At 33.5% G+C, this 21,073-nt stretch overlaps 1 protein-coding gene and 1 non-coding gene across 4 annotated transcripts; one reads left to right on the plus strand and one right to left on the minus strand.

Annotated features, from left to right (window-relative positions):
• The first annotated feature begins 1,336 nt into the window (after positions 1–1,336).
• On the plus strand, positions 1,337–1,410 carry TRNAT-AGU (transfer RNA threonine (anticodon AGU)). Its single transcript has one exon. It is a non-coding gene; the product is annotated as a tRNA-Thr (tRNA).
• Positions 1,411–1,736: 326 nt separating this feature from the next.
• LOC115717339 (formyltetrahydrofolate deformylase 2, mitochondrial) lies at positions 1,737–5,035 on the minus strand. 3 transcript variants are annotated; one of them, XM_061115884.1, is made up of 9 exons: positions 4,746–4,966; positions 4,502–4,614; positions 3,397–3,547; positions 3,224–3,297; positions 3,053–3,122; positions 2,874–2,972; positions 2,642–2,740; positions 2,446–2,532; positions 1,737–1,911 (listed from the first exon to the last, which is right to left on the minus strand). In XM_061115884.1, the coding sequence occupies exons 1-9, from the start codon at positions 4,896–4,898 to the stop codon at positions 1,765–1,767; spliced, it is 993 nt and encodes a 330-aa protein (XP_060971867.1). In that variant the 5' UTR covers positions 4,899–4,966; the 3' UTR covers positions 1,737–1,764. The 3 variants fall into 3 exon arrangements, with proteins under 3 accessions (XP_060971867.1, XP_030502170.2, XP_060971868.1); XM_030646310.2 differs by having other exon boundaries at positions 2,963–3,122; positions 4,746–5,035; XM_061115885.1 differs by lacking the exon at positions 2,874–2,972.
• Between the last annotated feature and the right edge of the window lie 16,038 nt (positions 5,036–21,073).

Here is a 21,073-nt window from a genome sequence, read left to right on the forward strand (position 1 = left end):
AAGCGTCATGGACTCAAGAAAGTTTTTCCGCATCTGCTCCATAGCCTCATCCTCCTCCTTAGATTCCTGTTGAGGATCACGAGATTCCACTGTAGACTCATTAATTTCCACACCCTTATTCCCACTCTGAACATTTATTTCTTCAGAGGGGATGTCACCAACCACTGGGACCTCATCAATACCACGTGAGTTTGCACTGATATCCCCCATAAAGAAGACAAAGCAACAACCTTTGACACAATATTCTTTTTTACCAGCCGACAAAAGACAAGAAGACGATTAACACTCCAAACAACGACTCACTTTTTTGTATTAAAAGATGGGAAAACAACAAAGAAAACTCACTTTTTACCACCTGAAATAACCAAAAGCACAAAAGAAAACCAAACACTCAGGAGTATAAGACAAACCTCCCAACCAAAGGACCACCACGTTGACACAAAGGGAAAGATTAATCACAATGGAACACAGCCACCGTTGGACATTCCAACACTCTCATCTTGAGAGAAAGGTCCATCTTCTTTTATTCAGATTTAAAAGAACATGTTTTTCATTTTCATTTTATGTTATAGTTTAAAACAATGATTTGTATCCCAAGTATCATTTAATTATGATTCACATTGCAATTAGTGATTTGTTTGTAGTGACAATTTTAATAAAAGAATATATTAATATTACTAAACATGGATTCCATAAGAACAAAATGAGAATAATTCTACTTGCAAGATCTACCATTCACTCCTCATTATTCTCCCAAAGATCAATATCTAAATATATAGAATGCACTTTTCAAAATGATCCGAAATTTGATTAATTTACTTAAAAAAATAAAAATTTATAGAAAATATCACCTCATAAAAATATTAGGGATAATTTCCCAAATACACAAAAATAACAAAAAAAATTACAAAAATACAGTTTCACAGAATTTTAAATATTTTACGGTTTTTTTTTTATTTTTATTTACAGAAAATACGGTTCTTTTATGTTGTTCTCTTGTTATTTTATTGTTGATTTTGTGTTATATGTATGTTATTTTTTGTTATTATTTTAATATTATTTAAATGTTATTTTCATATTACTTTTATGTAGTTTTCTTATTGTTTTCATGTTAATTCTATAAATAACTGTAAAAATAAAAAATAAATAAAAAATCTTTAAACGTAAAAATGTAATTTTTTTACAAAAAAACAGTGTCTTAATTATCTCAAAATATTACAGATAATAACATCTTAACTTTTAAGTCCAATTTTTGTTATTTTATAATTTTTATTTTTGTGCCCGTAAATATTTAATAGTTAAGGTAAATATATAAAACTCAAACATATATCCAACAGCTTTCATAGCTCAGTTGGTTAGAGCACCCGTTTAGTAAGCGGGAGGTCTTGAGTTCAACTCTCAATGAAAGCAAATTATTATTTTTTGAACAATTTTCCAAAACGAGTGCGCTTCCAATTTCCACTAAAGCATTTGGTTGGGGAAAAGCATTTTCAGAACTATTTTTCGTTATATACAATATTTGATAGAATGCTAAGAACCATTTTCTTCGCTCACATCAAAAATTTACAAATTCAAAAAAGAAACAAAAAGAAAAACAAATGAAAATAGAGTGACTCCTTTTTTCTTTCATTTCATGTAAACAAATCAGAAATTGGCATTATTGAATCGAGTAAAAAAGTACATAAATCGAACCGTTGAGGAAAAAATATGGCAAGAGATACAAGACTTTGTAGATACTAAACACTTATCAACTTCTTCATTGCTTTAAAACACAACGGTTTTGTTTTCCTGGTAAGGTAACACTCGCAGCTCACAGTACGATTTTATCGCCTTTGAAAGGCATTGTTTCTCGAGGTTCTCTGATTTCTGCACAAAGCTCTGCAAGTTATCTCTGTGTGAAACTCTCTCAACCTGCATATTGTCAAAGAACACGTTGCTCAAGTGGGAGTTTTTATTATAATAAATAGCCAAGTACCACTATTTGGATTTCCTATTTGAAGCTAGCTAGAAATTTTGTTCAGTCTAACAAATTGGAATCTGACGTTGCCAATCCAAAATGTGATAAAGCTTAAAACTTGTATGGCATAGTATGCCTATGTATATACATATTTAATCCTTTAAGCAACGACAAAAAATGAATACATTGAGGGCAGTTCTAAGCATGATAATTCTAGAGCAGTTAGCTTCTAATTGAGAAATATATATATATACATGCTGGACAAGGCAACCCCATGTTTTCCTGAGAGGGTTTTGATCATTTTGAACCAAAAAGAGCCTTGTTCACTAGACATGAGAATGAAAGAACTCGTTGATTGAAAACCAACTAGCAGCATAGAGGAGTCAAGAATTATACTATAATGAGTTAATGACAGAATCAGAGCAAAAAGCATCAGAAAATAGAAATAAACATAAACTTAAAAGCAGGAGTAATCAGTTCATATTCACCATCTGTTCTATTATAGGCCCAGCATCAAGTTCTTCAGTCACAAAGTGACTAGTTGCACCAATTAGTTTCACACCCGCATCAAAAGCCTGCCAACATAATCTAGCATATTAACCATGCATAGACAGTTAGGATGAAAGAATGGATTAATTTCGAAAGGCGAGTACACGTTTGTAACTCATAGATAGAAGCTCAAACCTGTCTAGATGGACTACCACCCTTAAATGATGGCAAAAGGCCATGGTGTATATTGATTATATCCTTTCCATATTTCTTCAGAAAATCACCAGATAATACCTGCAAAAGTAGATGGACAATGATGTTCTGAATTACTTTCCTGGGTAATTCAGGTACATAGATAATCAACTTCATTTTATTTTTCACACTGCAATGCAAACAGAGTAGGAAAAAGCAGTTTCTCTTAATCTACCTCGCTGAATGTCAATAGTAAAGCTATTAACAGGAAGATTTGGTTTAGAAAGAGATATTCCAGAAGGTACAGTTTAATAATCTTATTACCTGCATGTACCTGGCAAGTACTAAAAAATCAGTACCCTGAACCAGGTTCAACATCTCTACTTCACTTTTATAATCACCATCTGAACTTACATAGTGATAAGGAATACCATGCCTTTGAAGAAAGCGGAAAACATGGGTGTTTGGAGCTCTATCGTGATTACTGATTTACAGAGGAAAACAACCCATCAAGAACAACAATTAAAAATAAGAAGAAGAAGATAATAAAAATCTGTTTAGAGGCTGATACTCTTGAAACCTTACCTTATCACGGAGGTTATATCTACTGGAAGTCTTCCATCTTGCCATTGATGTAACAAGTCGACAAGGCAATGTTCCTTCAAGAATGTACAGAAATCTTTGGCAATTGGCATAATGCATATTAAATGTATACGTACATGTGTGCAAATGCATACAAGAAAAGCAAAATTCTATACCTGCTTTGAAACCAAAACAGCAATCTTATATTTAGGGTCCTGATCGGGAACCCGAACAACAGATTTCATAGCATTGAATGTTGTTGACAGTTTAAGAAAGTCTTCTTCCATTTGCAATCTTGACCATTTAGCAGGATCAAAAATAAATTCACTGCCAGCACATATTATGATTGTGTGTCCAGTTTAGTTCTCCAATTAATGTATTCTTGGATCAGTAAAGCCAAAGGGATTCAATTAGTTTTGTTTTCAAATATATGTCCAAAAAAATAAAAGTGAAGGCTCATTCTTATTTTCATTTTTTAACTAAGGCATGGTTTCACATTAAATTGGCAATCTATAATATTCAAGTAACACTGCCAAACAAATATTTTATAAATGAACAACATCAATTTGAAGAACAGCATGAGTGTCATTCCAGCTAGTTGGCTCCTGAGAGTTAGAATATTGATGCCGAAAAAATTGTCAACAATAAACAATAGTTAGGCCTCCCTTATGTTGCGCATCTCCTCTAATAAAGTAATAATAGGCTCACCCAAACCCTACAAATCTATTTTCTACGGAAAAGGGGTTTGTAGTCATAGACATAGCCTAGTTACAGACAGAGTAAGTCTGAAGTTCGAATCCCCACCCCCAAATAATGTCAAAAAAAGAAAGTAAAAGGGGTTCACATATTTCTTACTCTTGACTATTTTTGGGATCAACAATCTTTAGAACTAACCATATTTTGACATACATAGTATAGTACATACATGGAGTCATTAAATAACACCAACTAGTCTATTACCAAGGGCAGGAGGGTTAGACCAGTGGCCAAGAAGCTCTTGGGGTCTGCCTTTATCTGGGGTTCAATTCAATTCCTATGAAGTGGGAACTAGCTAATATAACAACTTCCTGACTCCAAAAGATTAAGTCCTATTTCAGTTGGCTAAGTACACTGAGCAAAACAAACTGCAATTCAATATGCTATATATGTAAAGGACTGTAATTATTTATTTGTCTCTTAAGCTTTCTGTCATCAATAAATGACCACTCCGAATAAAAATCAAAATACATATAAAGTAATTTCAATAAGTAGAAGTTCAAACGTGGCAAGCTCAAAATATACCTTCTAGAATAGAAGACATGCTTCTTTTCAGGTACAAAAACATCGGCTCCAAGTATGTTTCCACCTCTGGAAGCGATGCATTCAGATAGCTTAGCCACGATTCCGACAGCATCCTATATTGATTTCCAAACACACAATCTCAGAAGTGTCTATGTTTCAAAAATGCAGTTGAATCGTTGCGCATTATTTTCTGGCGAACCAATCAGAAAATGTGTGACGGTAGAGAGAGAGAGAGAGGACTTACTGGACAATGGAAGACGTGGATTCCATGGGTGAGAGAGGAAGGAATTGATGAATCGACGGAGTCTCCCTGTATTTTCAAGGATTTGAAGGACCTGTTTGCAATTCCAGTAAGTTTTTTAGGGAGGTCTTGCGATGCTGTTCGGGCAAGGAACATTCTCTCTCTCTTCTCTCTCTCTCTCTCTCTCTCTCTCTCTCCACCGTCCAACAAACTTGGCCTCCTAACCTCCAGCTCCAGATGTCGAAGATGACGTATTATCTACGACACGTCGTTTCTAAAATTTTCAATTATCTGTCCACGTCGTTTGTTGTTAGTGGGCTCAGCTTAGCCCAACCATTGGGAGAAATTTACATCATTTTTTTCGATAAAATTAGATTGTATACCTATTTTACTTTACTTGTTTTAATTTTTACTTTCATCTTTATATTCTTTAAGATATACCCACTTTTATAAATGATATTCCCATTAGACCCCTTAGATTAATGTAAATTATATGTTAGACTTAGACTTAAGTAGAGAGTGAGGGTATATTGGGCAACTCACTTATAAAAATTAGTATATTTTTTTGAAAGGAAATAAATAAATTCATTAAAAATATAATAATATCATACAGGCTAGTTATGATATGTTCATCAAATACATACTATACATGTCATGATTATCAAAATACTACTAAACATCCAACAAAAACATGAATCTTCATATCTAGCTAAACAAGTTCTTCATCCATCCGAAGAGCATGCGCAACTAATTTGTGAGCAACACAGATTAAGGACACTCCTGAAAATCTGAATGACAAACTTGTAAGAACTACTAACAATGATCTTAAAATTATTAGAGTAGGGAAAACTGGTAGAAAAATAAATTATGATTGTAAGATCTTGGTAACAGATTACAATCCAATGTCATCAGCGTCACACAATTTGCTTTAAAAGTTGCTATCCTTTTTCTAAGAGCTTGAAGGAAAAATAGTGTTTTAATTGCACATAAATAAACTATACATTAGTGAGATGAAAAATAAAAATAAAAATAATAAATAAATATTATTATAAATTTATACTTTATTTTCATTACAGTTAAACAAAATAAGTATCAATATATAGAAATTATAAAAAATACTAACAATAGTGAAATGTGTTATAAATATTAATAATTATGTGGATGTCCAAATCTTTTATTTATTACCATTAATTGTAATCAACATTCCTCTTCTTCTTAGTTTCCCTTTTTCTTAGTTTCTTAATATCTCACTCTTGTATTTGTATAAATAGGGGTTCACCCCATTGGAATAAACAACTCAGAAATTCTCATTCACTTTCTTTTTCTCTCTTCATCTTCTTCTTCTTTCCTCTCATCTACTATATTATTTTATATTATTTTATAACACGTTATCAGCACGAGTCTCTGCCTAAGCTTCAAGCATGAGTCTCTGCCTAAGACCCAATGTAAGTATCTTGTTAAAGTTCTTGAATTGTTTCAAAGTCAAAATACACTAAATATATATATATATATACTCCTCTGACTGAAACAATATCAAGAATCATTTGGTTTCTTTTTTCTTTTTATCTATATATCTATATATTATATATGTATGTATATATTTTTATATATTTATTATTGATTTCATATATATATATTATGTTCTTATCATTCATAATATTTACAATATATGTGTGCCTATGATATGATAGAGAAAATCTATATAAATTATACATATATCCAGAAGATTATGTATCATCGATAAAATATTGCATATATCCTAAAGATTATGCATCATCGATAAAATATTGCATATATCCTAAAGATTATGCATCATCGATAAAATATTGCATATATCCTAAAGATTATGCATCATCGATAAAATATTGTATATATCCTAAAGATTATGCATCATCGATAAAATATTGCATATATCCTGAAGATTATGCATCCTCGATAATATTGCATATATCCTGATGATTATGCGTCCTCAATAAAATCTTGCATATATCCTGAAGATTATGCAAACGTAATATTCATTATATAGTTGATGGATATATAATGAAAGAGATGAATACATATTTATATATATGTTCTTGTATTCTTTGAGGACAATGAAAAGTAATCTAATATCGATATAGATTTTGACAAACATTTCCTGAAGTAAATGTTTTATATTTATCGAAGAAAAAAAATGATTGTATTTATGTGAATACAACTAAAGAATCATTAAAAATGATTATTATTGATGCAATTTTATAGTGGGTTTTGAATACCTAAAAAGAATGTTAAGAAAATTGCATTGAAACATCAAAGTATAAGAATAACAGTGAGCATGACTAATGTTATTTAAATACATGAGACATGTATTTATTGTTCATCATTCCCTGCAGAGAATGATACGAATTGAAGTCAACTACTTTTAAAGATTGTTTGTATTAGTCATGTTATTATACACTGTTATTGCTTGCAATGTTGAAAATTATTGCATGTGACATATATTAAAGATCAAATTTTGCATACATCTTGGAGATTATGCAAAAATTGTATTCATATATTTTTTGAAATATTGTTAAAGAAATTGCTGAGTAATTTCTTTTTATATATGAACAAGTAATAAATTTTTAAGAAATTTATAATAATGTTCTACTTGTTCAACGTCATTCCCCGAAGTGAATGTAATGATTTTAAATAATCAATGGCATTGTTTGCTACTCAAATATTTCCAGAAGAAATTGGAAATAACCAAAAGATGAGATACCACACACAATCAAAGTGCATGAAATCTATATATCATGTGTGGAATTGAATAATAGTGGTCGCGTACCTGTAGTACGGACACACTTATAGTCAAGATAAAAGTATACTTGATTATTTAATAGAATGTGAATTGTACAAACTTATTGTACATTTAGAATATTTAAATATCATTACCTAAAGAGAATGAATAGACATGAAATTCTATTTCAAAGAATATAGATTTCACATATATTGGTAATGCCAGAAGCAAATTAATATATACATATTTTATTATTTCTTGAAATCAATAGTTTCAAACTATTGTTGGTACATGATATGTAAATATATAGTTACCATATAATTCAGTTTGCATATTCCTAAAAGTGGATATATAATTTACTAATATTTGTTAGTGATCCAATATAATCAAAGTGATAAAGAATCACAAAATGATTAGTTGAAAAGCTTCCTGAAGAAGTCTTACATACAATTGCTACTTTGAGTAGTAAAATGTCTTTGTATATACCTAGATGTGTAACTTTTATCTAGTTATGAAAGTGATAATAAATAACTTATTATATGTACTTGTTGTACATTTAAATATATAATATATCAAGTCATGATAATTAGACTGATGAATAGTCTATTAATAAATTAGACGACTTGTTAAAAAGATATCAGGAAAAATGAATGATATGTTATGGTTATATCTATTTGACCATTACAATAACATGATGAAGTTGTCATGTATCTTTTAAATTATACACATCATTGAATTGATGATAGTGATTCCTGAAGAGTGTATATGTTTTGGAGAATAATATAATTATATTATTCGTGTATATAAAAATGAAACTTGTAATGATTATGTTGTAATGAATTTACATTACATTTTGAAAGTTTCATTGAAATACAAATTATAGTGAACCTGAAGTTCATGAATTGAATTATTTTGACATGATCAATCATATGCAATAAATTGTCAAAGAATTTGACTAAATTTTGTTGAAGAACCAGAAGATTCTTCTCATTGTTAATTATAAGGCTCAAAAGAAGAATGTGCATATATTTGCACATAGAAAATATTTAAATTATATTTTCTTAACAATCTTGAGCCATTGTTAGATTTTTATTGCATAGTTTCTTATCGATGTGATAAGATTATATGATCATGCATTTACAAAATGTGTAAATTTATGTATTTCTAATTATACACATATGACTCATTCTTAGAAATGAATTAAGTTCATAAGGATTGAACTTGAAACTGAAGTTTATTGAACCTGAAGTTCAATGTCATATAGTATATATATGAGTTTAAATAAATATTGATTCATTGTGATATATTGAAATCCCTACAGGTATATTAATATTATTAGATATCACAAATTTTAAAAATTCTCTCGATCAGGGGGAGAGAAGCAGTTGGGATCGATGATAATTTTTGAAAAATGATCCTTGCACAAAGTATATAAGAACAATATAGTTCAAAATGATATATACCAACTGCAAATCAATATTATTCAAAGTTGAGATAGAATGAGTTGAAAACGCCTGAAGCGTAAATGAACAATGTAGAAATTATTAATAAATGTTCATTTGATTTGCCCTGAAGTTGTTAAATCTAGAGGTACTCATGGAGATACCTTAATGTTATAAAGTATTAAAATGATAACCGTGATGAAAATGGTACTCGAAAAGACTCCCAAGAGAAGTTAGACATAACACATTTGATCATAATTGAATCCCTGAAGTGATTCTATATAGGTACCTAATGATAAACATATTTGAAAAATATGTAATTTAAAGAGATCTCTATAAGTTATGTCAATATGGGAGGAAATTATCATTTATTGAAATTTTTGTCGACAATAAATATTGAATGTTTGCATATGCAATAAACTAACATGAGATAGCAAGGATCATGGTATTAGATTTGTCGAGAATCATCGACATACATTTTGATTTTTGGCCAAAATATTATGACGCAATCCAGGTAAATTTACTTACATAAAGTGAAGTAAGATCTGTAGGGTGTGCAAATAAATATTTCTAATGAGAAATTTGCATATATGTATTTGTACATAATGAATTGTTGTACAAAGTTTGCATAGACATGAAATTGATTGAAGAAAGGCTTAAATATTGAGAAAATATAATCATGATTTGATTATAGCCTGGAATATATTTTATAAGGATTTATAAGCGTCACATAAATGTTGCAACAAAAGATTATTTATTTGGAGCTCCTAATATAGTGAGAATTTGAAATAAGCTTTATCTAAAAATTCTAGAAGAATTTAATACATGTCTTAAGTGATATAAATTCTAAGGCGCGCACTATATGACAAAGATCTTTGTATGAAATAAAGACATGTAAGTAAATTATTGTTTGAAAAATACGTATGGTTGTCTATGCAGTATAAATACGTAAATTATACGTTGTGATAGACTCTTGAAGAGTTTTTGATAATTGAAGAACAAACTTTTATTTCTTTTGTATTTCGAGAAATATTAATGTATAAAGTTTGTTCATTAGTATTGAAGTCCTGAAGTACTTCATATGTATCAAGAATTATAGATATATGATCATTTGATATGAAAATTAAGATCATACAACAAGATGGAACAAATATATGGTATTGGAGTACCATCATTGTCACAAATGAAATTTATATTATCATTAATGTGTTATGTTCATATCTACTTGAAATGTTAAATTTTAGTATGAACAAGATTGTATATACACATGAATGATACAATTAGTTGGATAAATATTAATGTTCCACGAACCCCTCATCTATAATTTAGAAGTCCATACATACTCTGGAAGAGTTATAGAAAATATATGATCAAAGATTATATATGGTGATATTTTAAAAGTGATAACAATAATCTTATGAGATATATTATCACCAAAAGAATTATGGATCATATGTGCATGAGGGGGAGACATATTCATGTTGCACTCTTTTTCCCTTAGTTCAGGTTTTGTCCCAATGGGTTTTCCTGGCAAGGTTTTTAACGAGGCAACTTGCAAATAATTATGAATATGAAATATGTATTGTACTCTTTTTTTCTTTAGCTCAGATTTTGTCCCACTGGGTTTTTCTGACAAGGTTTTTAAAGAGGCAACTTTAAATCATGTTAACATACTTGCACTTTATGAAGCAAGTAGAGAATGTGTGGGAGTGAGATCATTGACATAGCATATTCGGGAAACATATGGATTGCACTCTATAAAGAAGTATCAACACAAACAGTTCTCTATGAAGATAATACTGCTTGCATCGCTCAACTAAAAGGAGGGTACATTGAAGGAGATAGAGTTAGAACACATTTCACGAAATTCTTCTTTATACGCTTCAAGAAAATACATATTGGTGTTCAACATATTCAATCAAGTGTCAATCTTGCAAACTTATTCACAAAGTTATTACCAACATCAACATTTGAGAAGACGGCAGACAAGATCGAAATTCGTCGATTAGAAGATCTCCACAAATGCCTAAATGAGGGGAGTTAGCTTACACTATACTCTTTTTCCTTTGATCAAGTTTTCAGCAAGATTTTTAATAAGGCAGTTATTATGGACATCCAAGGGGGAGTGTTATAAATATTAATAATTATGTGGATGTCCAAATCTTTTATTTATTACCATTAATTGTAATCAACATTCCTCTTCTTCTTAGTTTTCCTTTTTCTTAGTTTCTTAATATCTCACTCTTGTATTTGTATAAATAGGGGTTCACCCCATTGGAATAAACAACTCAGAAATTCTCATTCACTTTCTTTTTCTCTCTTCATCTTCTTCTTCTTTCCTCTCATCTACTATATTATTTTATATTATTTTATAACAAAATGATTTATCTTATCAAATACGATCAATGTCTGTAGTAAATCTACGAGCAATAATTTCATAACTCTAATAACTTAATAACTTATGCTATATATTAAACAAATAAAAATCATTATGTTAATAACTCTAATAATTATTTTTTATTTAATTTTATTCATTATGTTATAGAACCGGTTCTATTTTAGTAAAAATCAATTTAAGTTGTTTTGTATTATTTATTTTTATTCATTATAACACTGTTATAGACCCGATTCTATTTTAATTATAACTAGTTTGAGTTATTTTGTGTTATTTTTTATTCATTATGTTATAGAACTGGTTCTATTTTAATTATAACAAATTTAAATTATTCTGTGTTATTTATTTTTATTCATTATTTCATAGAACCAGTTTTATTTTAATTTATATATGAGACATTTAAGTTCGGTGACTTTTTTGCGACGATGACAACTTTGTTGATTTTTCTAGCAAATTTTTTGGTACCGGTAACTTTTCCAGTTACTTTTCAGACACCGATGATTTTTTCGATGACTTTTCTAACGACTTTTTTAGCGATAGTTAATTATAAATTTTACCATCTTTATTTATGTTCTTTTGTTTAATTTTCCATATTTTAATTATTATTTATTTTTTATTTCCATATTGTTTTTGTATTATTTATTCCTACCTTATAAAGTCCATTATTTTTCCCATATTTATTAAAAAATACCCTATAAATACTTTAGCTGGCCAAATAAATAAATATACAACCAAAATAAAAGAAATTACACAAATACCACTTACACACACCTTCAACTCGGGATCCATGCTTCTTGGGCAACCATCGCGCAACCACGCATCAACCCAACGCAACCGAAACAAAAATTCAACCAAAAAGAGAACCACTATTAATTCCTGCGACTTCACCTGAGAAGACGACCAGAATCAATCAAAACATGAGCTGTTTCGAATTCATGAAAAAAAGTGTAGAAAAATTACTACAAAATTAAAATTCAACAAGAAATCTAATTTAATTTGCATAAAACTAATGTCCTGACTTCAATTTTCAGATCCATGAAATGCAGTTCTCAAAATGTTCAGTTGGAGTTTCCAAACAATCCAACTCAAGTATAATCCAAAAAAAATTACATTAATACTATAGTAAAATATTTATCTTGGTGTATTTTCGTTGTTTTTCAAATTTCTAATGGTGAATTTGTTCATATTAAATCATGAAGAGTGTAGATAGAGTTACGTACGTGGAAATATTGTTTTAATTTTTAATGTTTCATAACAGTTGCATTATATTTGCATAATATTTTGCTAACAGTTATTTCGGTTGATTGAAACTTTCGTCTAATGCAACCTTCAGCTAACCACCCAGCAACCTTCGTCTGATTGAAACCTTCGTCTGATGCAACCTTCAACCAACCACCCAACAACATTCGTCTGATTAAAACCTTCGTCTGATGCAACTATCGCGCAATCACGCAACAACCACCCTGCAACTATCGTCTGATTGTGTAAGTATTAGTGTAAGAGGTATTTTGTAATTAAAATTAGGCCGGAACATAAAAACCGCTAAACCGTGGGAACCGCCTAACCCATTAGAATCCGCCCGTATGGAAATCGCCCATTAAAAGCCCGCAAAAATTGGATTGGGTTGAGTTTTAACCCGCTGTTTGGCGGGCGGGTACGGGTTCGCCTAAAAACGGGCGGGTCCAACCCGTACCCGCAATATATTATTTTTTTTATATTTTTTTAAAATTTAATTTCTCTAAGGTGGAACCAACAAGCAGAGTTGGTTCACTGCCGATGGGAAATGTTGGGAGCTGCTGGTATTTTCATTCCAGAATCTTAACAAAGATTGGTATTCTTAACACACCATCATGGTACACAGCAGGAGAACAAGAGTACTGTTGCAAAAATTATAAACACTACGCAAGTATACGCAATCAAGTAGTAAAACTCACACAGGTGAGGTCGATCCCACAGGGAATTGGATTAAATACCACTAAACTATACTTATAATTCTATTTGGCAAATCGAAAACAATTATGATTTAAGAAAAGTAAAGTAATTCAGAAAACGTAAATCACAGTTAAAGTTTAAGCAAGATGAGATGATAGGGAGGAGAATCCTGTTGTTGTTTACCCAAATCGTTAATGCTTAATTACTATCCTATTCTTGAAGTGAATGACAGATTATAGAATAACCTAGCTCTTTTCAGATCTTCTAGATTCTAAATCACATGTTATCTAATTAATTCCTTAATTAAACTAACATGAAATCAGCATTAAGTAATAATCTACTCGTCACATAAGTCATGTAAATACTCTCGTTTCACATAGAACATCGATTATCCCAATTTTAGCATTCTCAATTCTCACTTTTCAGATTTCGAATTGAGATCATAAAGCATGCACAAGGTGATCAATCTTAAACATGAAATTAAAAGCAAATTAAGATAATTTCACAAACAAGAATGGAGGAATGGTAATTAAACATTAACTAGGCAAAACATTAAACAACAATCATCATCCTCCCTAAATGGGAAATTTAGTTCAGAAACAAATCCATAACCATTCCTAAAGCAATATTCAACATAAATAAATTAAAGAGGAATAAAGAAAAGAACTGTTGGTGGATGAATTTTGGATCGTCACTTGAATCTCTGCGCTCTTCCTGCCGCTCTTTGCTGTATTTTAGGGTTCCAAATTGCTTCCCCTGACTTCAAATCGCAGTTTTCTATTTATAATTAATTTTTAGGGTTCGATGGACGAAATTGCCCCTGGTCCGTACGGGATCTCGTCGCGGCCAAGCTTCCTCTCGCCGCAGCGAGATAATTGCAAATTTGACCTCTCTCTGTATCTCTTAAATGGCCGCAGCGACACTCCCCCTCGCCGCGGCGACTGTAGCTCCCAGAGTTCCTTGTTTCTTTCGTGATCTAGCCGCGGCCAAGCTGTGTCTAGCCGCGGCCAGATATACACAATTCTTCAAAAATTGTGTTTTCCACGGCTCAGCTCGTCTTTTATTGAATTTCTGCACCCGAGACCTCTTTTATTCCAAAGAACCTGAAAACATAGAAAACAAGCGTAATTCCGTCCCAACACAGCGAAAAACGCACATAAAATAGATCCAAAACATAGGCTAAAAATAGCCTAACAAACTCCCCCAAACTGACTCTTTACTCGCCCCTAAGTAAACTAAGACTCGAACTAAAAACAAACAAACAGAGATAACTAAACTTTCCGACGATTGAACTGCTACCACCACCTGCACAACTTCAAGCCATCAATAACCAGAATTTCAACTTGCCAACTCTAAGAACTAATTTGGATGTACAATTTACAAGTAAGTAGTTCATACAAGCACAAAACATCACAATTGCCGTCCATATCACAACCGTTCTAAACTTCCCGACATTCCACTAACACATGATCAATAAGTTTCAATGACATACCTCTCTCCACTAATGTTGACAAATTTCTCTTTGGAATCAATAGGTCTTTTTCGGTTATCATCATGTGGCTTAGGTACATGGGTAGGTGACAAGTCATTTAAGCTACACTATACCATAAGCACTATTAACCAAGCAAGCACCCACATTTATTTTTCTTTTCTTCCCTATATCCCAAAGGCAATAGTAAGAGATTACGTTTTTTCCTTATGTGCGTACCTCATATTTTTCTTAGCTTTTTTTTTTTTTCCAAGAAGACATTATCACATATTTCCTCTTCTTTTTTTTCTTTCTTCTATTTTTTCTGGAGGCACAACACCCAATATTTTTTTTTCAATCACTCACTCATACACTTTGTTTCTCCACTTACAACACTTTATCCCCCCCAAACTTGCTTAAAGGCTCATGGCATAATAAGGTATGTTCAGAGTGAAAAGAGTTAAAGATAACGAATTCAGCTTAGTTAAGTGGTGAAAATTTTTAAAACAGGCGAAGGCTCAACTTTGGGTATACTATGGTAAAATTTTTAGGTAGGCTTGAAAGGCTCAATCGTTCCAAGGAAAACTTGCCTAAATCACTTTCCAAACAAAAACTATCAAGGATTTCGCTTCAAGAGAGTATGTCAACGAAATTCTATTTCATGTACAGTCAATCATTCCACAAACCAAACAGAACAGAAGTGATATGCGTCAAGAACAAATGTTTTATGTCTACATGAACCACTTCCTAACACACATCCATCTTAATTCAAACAGTTGCAAGTCAAGCACACAGTTATGTTTTAATCCATTGCACAAGTGAATAACAGTGGTTCAATCAATCTTTCAATTTAGCTATCAACACATGACTTAAAAAAAAAACTAAAACAAACTAATTAACGAAAACAAATAAACTGAAAAAATTTAAGTCACTCCCCCCAAACTAAAGATGCACATTGTCCCCAATGTGTGAAAATAAATCAGGGTGAGAGAAACTTACCTGAGCCCCTTAGAAGGGGTTTGGCGGCAGTGGCTGGTCATAAGGGTTGAAGCGGGGTGGCATTGCAAAGTAATTAGGATCGTCTACACCGACATTCATCCTCGTGACCAGTGCGTTCAGTTGAGCCACCTGCTGCTCATCAAAAATACTCCGTTGGGCCATGTAATTCTGCATGTGCATGTTCTGCTGAATCAGATAATTCAGCTGATTGTGAGTGTACTGCATGGCGGGGTCAAGAGGCCCAGCAAGACGTGGTGGTAGGGGTGTGCATAAATCGATCCAATCCAATGAGAACCGACCGATCCAATTACAACCGACCGCCAAACATTGGATATCCAATTGTGATCGGATCGGATTGGATGTTATTTTTAAATATCCAATTGGATCGGATCGGATGGTGGATGGGGTGTCTAAAAATCCAATACATCCAGCATCCAATCGAACTAATTAGTATTTTCATTTAGTTTGGATGAGTAATTATATTTTATATTGTTATACGTCAAATTTATATGTATATATGAAAATTAACATTAAAGTTTTACTCTTTTTTTCTTGGATTGGATGGATCCAGTCTGATCCAATACATACTGGATCTAAAATATTGGATGGATCCAATCCGATCCAAAAAATATTAGGTTTAAAATATTGGATAAACCCAAATTAAATAAATAAATATATATGAAATACATCCAATGGATAGAACCGATCCAATCCAACATCCAATGGATGTTGGATCGATTGGATGATGAAATTAATTGGATCGGATCGGATGGTAAAATCTAACATCCAATATATGATTGGATCGGATCTGGATAGGCCTAAAAACATTGGATGTGATCCAATGAACACCCCTACGTGGTGGTTCAATGTCCTCATGTTCCTCTTCTTCTCTTGCCGAATGACCTCTCTGAACTGGCGGTTGACCATGAGGATGAGGAGGTTTGAAGCGAAGAACAGTGGACAAGTTAATACTGCGTTGTGGCGGCACCTTGGTATCATATGAGTACTGCGGTACTCCATGTTTCTCACAAAGGTCAGTGATAATTCCAGCAAGCCCAAGTCCTCCACCAGAAGACCCCTCAACCATTATGTCAAATGTTACTCGAATAATATCCCCCACATTCAAATTATAACCTTTCATAATGCCATAAACCCATTTAATCCTGTCTATTTGAGCATCAGAAAAATGTTTGTTCGGGAGCAACCTTGCACTAACAAAGTAAAGCCATGCCTTGGCCACTGGGTTAAGTTCACACCGGTACAATTGGTATGGTTCTCCAGCAAGCTCATGGAACCTCAGGCCAGGATACCCTAGAGTTTCAACAATATCCACATAATTCAAACTTCTTTCCCGAAATTGCTGTTTCAAGGGTTGCTGCTCTACAGTGAAAGTTGGGAGCTCGTAAAGAGCATGAATGGCAGTTGTGGAAGCAGGCACTCTAACCCCCCTAACTCTTACTTTGTCATCCTCTCTTTCAGGCAGTTGGCTAAAAATTCCAAAGCTAGAGTTTGGTTACTACGCTCAGTGACATCCACAAACTTAGTCCACTGCCTATTTAAGATTTGATCTCTAATAGACGCAAATGCAGGAGGAATGTTTGCAGTTTGACTCAGGTTTACAATGTCTATCCCTCTGTCTTCAATGAATGCCCTATCTTTCAATTTCAAAAACCGCTCTTGAGCATCCATGTTGGTAAACCTTACTCTATTAAGATTAGAGCGACCCCTAGGTGGGTTGGATGATGAAGCTCCCCCTTCTTCACTCACTCTTGACCTTTTTGGACCCATATCACCCAAATTTCCTAACTTTCAAGATTTTTTAAAATTTCGGCAGCACTTCCCCTTAAAAATTCACTTCCCGGGAATTAATTCCCTCACAATCAAACCTAATTCTACTCACACAAACAATTTTGAACAATGTATATAGCAAAAATCCCAAATATCCAACAAATTATCCAAAACTATCCAACAATTCAAAAATTCTTCAATAAAAATTGGATTGGGAGTCTTAGAATCAATATCTCAATGAGAATCCTCCTTTAATCATCCTCCATTGTAGAAAGCTTGAAGTTCTTGAGAAAGAAGAAGATGAATAAGGGTTTTTGAAATTTTTGGGTGAGGTTTTAGGGATTTGGGGTTGATTTTGAGTGGGAATGAGTGTTTGATGAGAGAAATAATGGTTTAAGATGATTGGGAAGGAAGATTATGGTGAAATTTGAAGAGAAAGGGTTATGAATTGGATTTGAAGAAGAAAATTGGTGTGGAAGAGGGTAGTTCGGCGTGGTGGTTAGGTTTAGGAAATAAGAGAAGTGTTTTGAATTGATATGAAAATTGCCCCTTTTTAAAGAAATCTGACCATTTTCGCCGCGGCGAGATACAGCCTCGCCGCGGCCAAAACTCGTGAAAAAAAAATACCTCTCTGTAAGGCTTAAATGGCTGCGGCGGTATGTCCCCTCGCCGCGGCCAGAATTCGTGAAAATATTTGGGGTTCTGTAAGCCTTAAATGGTCGCGGGTATATTACATCTGGCCGCGGCCACTGGGCAATTCCCCATTTTTTTTTATCAAAACTGGACAAAACCGAAAAAGAAAATAACAGTAAAACCTAAAAAAAAGTTCAACTAAATCATAAAGAACACTTGGATTGCCTCCCAATTAGCGCTAACTTTATCGTCGCATAGCTAGACGTTGATCGAGATCTTCATAGTGGCGCCAGAATCATGGCGGACTTGGTTTGATCAAATTGACCTCCCAAGTAGAGCTTTAACCGCTACCCATTCACTTTGAAAGTATTAGGGCCTTCACCTTTTAGTTCCACCGCTCCATAAGGAAACACCTTGATCACTGTAAATGGCCCTGACCACCTTGACTTTAATTTACCAGGAAACAACTTTAGTCTTGAGTTGAAGAGTAGAACTTGTTGCCCAGGTTGAAACTCTTTTCTGACTAAATTTCGGTCATGCCACCTCTTAGTTCTTTCCTTGTAAATCTTAGCGTTCTCATAAGCTTCGTTTCGAAATTCCTCCAACTCATCCAGCTGTAGTAATCTTTTCTGCCCAGCAGCCTTTAAATCCATGTTTAGAGTTTTCATTGCCCAATAAGCTTTGTGTTCTAACTCCACCGGTAAATGACAAGCCTTTCCAAACACCAACCGATATGGTGACATCCCGATTGGCGTTTTGAACGCTGTTCTGTAGGCCCACAATGCGTCATCCAACTTTATTGACCAATATTTCCTTGATCTCTGCACCGTTTTCTCCAGAATCGTCTTTATTTCCCGATTAGAAATCTCAGCTTGGCCATTACTTTGCGGATGATAAGGTAGAGCAGTTCTATGGCGAACACCATATTTCGAAAGGAGTGCTTCGAACTGTTTGCTGCAGAAGTGGCTCCCTTCATCGCTTATGATTGCTCAGGGAGTTCCAAACTGCGTGAATATATTCTTTTGAAGGAACCGAAGAACTGTTTTTCCATCATTAGCTGGTGTTGCTGCAGCTTCCACCCATTTTGATACGTAATCCACAGCTAGTAAAATGTATAAATTGCTAAACGATGAAGGAAAAGGACCCATAAAGTCTATCCCCCATACATCAAACAATTCTACTTCCAAGATTCCTGTTAAAGGCATCTCGTTTCTCCTTGAGATGTTTCCTGTACGTTGACAACGATCACATGCCTTCACAAAAGTACTAGCATCTTGGCCAAAAGAATCCGCTTTGCAACACCTTGGCAGCTGTTCTAGTTCCACTGAAGTGTCCCCCACATGGTAGAGCATGACAGTGATTGAGAATAGAGTACATCTCCTCTTCAGGCACACATCTTCTTATTATCTGATCTGCACAGTGCTTGTAGAGGATTGGCTCTTCCCAGTAGTAATGTTTCACCTCAGAAAAGAATTTCTTTAGTTGTTGTCGAGAGAGCTCAGGAGGAGTGATATTGGCAGCCAAGAAGTTAACATAATCAGCATACCATGGTACCATTAGGCTTTCCCTCACACTAAAAAGTTGTTCATCGGGAAATTGTTCATTTATTTGTACCTCTTTCGTATTCTGACTTTCTTCCAGCTCTAGTCTTGACAAGTGATCTGCTACCAGATTCTCAGTACCCTTCTTATCTTTTATTTCTAGATCAAATTCTTGCAAAAGAAGAACCCATCGAATTAGTCTTGGTTTGGCATCCTTCTTAGTCATCAAGTACTTGATTGTTGAATGATCTGTATACACTATCACTTTATTGCCAATCAAGTAGGGTCGAAATTTGTCACATGCAAACACTATAGCCAGCATCTCTTTTTCTGTAGTAGCGTAATTCAGTTGGGCATCATTCAAGGTCTTGCTTGCATAGTAAATAGTTCTGAATACCTTGTCAACCTCTTGTCCCAACACTGCTCCAATCGCATAATCACTTGCATCACACATGATTTCAAAAGGTAATTCCCAGTTTGGTGTAGTCACGATCGGTGCTGAGATTAACTTATCCTTGAGAATCTGGAATGCTTCAAGACAATCTTTCCCAAATTCAAAAGGTACTCCACTAGCGAGAAGATTAGATAGAGGTTTGGCAACTTTGGAGAAGTCTTTGATAAATCTTCTGTAGAACCCGGCATGACCCAAAAAGCTTCGAACTCCCTTAACTGAAACTGGAGGAGGCAAGTTCTCAATTGTAGATACTTTGGCTCTGTCAACCTCAATACTTTCTTTCGAGATTTTATGCCCCAGCACTATTCCTTCCGTAACCATGAAATGACATTTTTCCCAGTTCAACACCAAATTAGAATCTTCACACCTTGTTAAGACCAATTCCAAGTTGCTTAAACATTGGTCAAACGATGAACCAAATACTGAAAAATCATCCATAAACACCTCGATGCATTTTTCTATTAGATCTGAAAATATGGCCATCATACACCTCTGAAATGTTGCTGCAGCATTACACAGCCCAAATGGCATTTGTCGAAAAGCAAAAGTACCATATGGACATGTGAATGTTGTTTTCTCTTGATCTTCCAGTGCTATAGCTATTTGGTGATACCCTGAGTACCCATCAAGGAAACAGTAGTACTCTTGGCCTGCCAATTTGTCTAACATCTGGTCAATGAATGGGAGTGGAAAGTGATCTTTTCTCGTGGCTTTGTTGAGTTTCCGGTAGTCTATGCGAATTCTCCATCCTGTGACAGTTCTGGTTGGGATGAGTTCATTCTTTTCATTCTTCACCACCGTCATCCCTCCTTTCTTTGGAACAACCTGGACTGGACTTACCCATTTACTATCTGAAATAGGATACGCTACCCCGGCATCTAACCACTTTAAGACTTCTTTTCTGACAACCTCCTTCATTGG

The sequence above is a fragment of the Cannabis sativa genome, chromosome 5 (genome assembly GCF_029168945.1).
Source record: "Cannabis sativa cultivar Pink pepper isolate KNU-18-1 chromosome 5, ASM2916894v1, whole genome shotgun sequence".
Classification (NCBI taxonomy): Eukaryota; Viridiplantae; Streptophyta; class Magnoliopsida; order Rosales; family Cannabaceae; genus Cannabis; species Cannabis sativa.

Bases quoted from the DNA above. Each gene is read 5' to 3' on its own strand.
- LOC115717339 (XM_061115884.1), bottom strand. From the start codon at position 4,898: ATGTTCCTTGCCCGAACAGCATCGCAAGACCTCCCTAAAAAACTTACT. The intron at 3,298-3,396 runs GTATAGAATTTT...ACATTCTTGAAG, and splicing joins CTGTTTTGGTTTCAAAGCAG to GAACATTGCCTTGTCGACTT. The intron at 2,741-2,873 runs GTAGATTAAGAG...CTACTTTTGCAG, and splicing joins TACTATTGACATTCAGCGAG to GTATTATCTGGTGATTTTCT.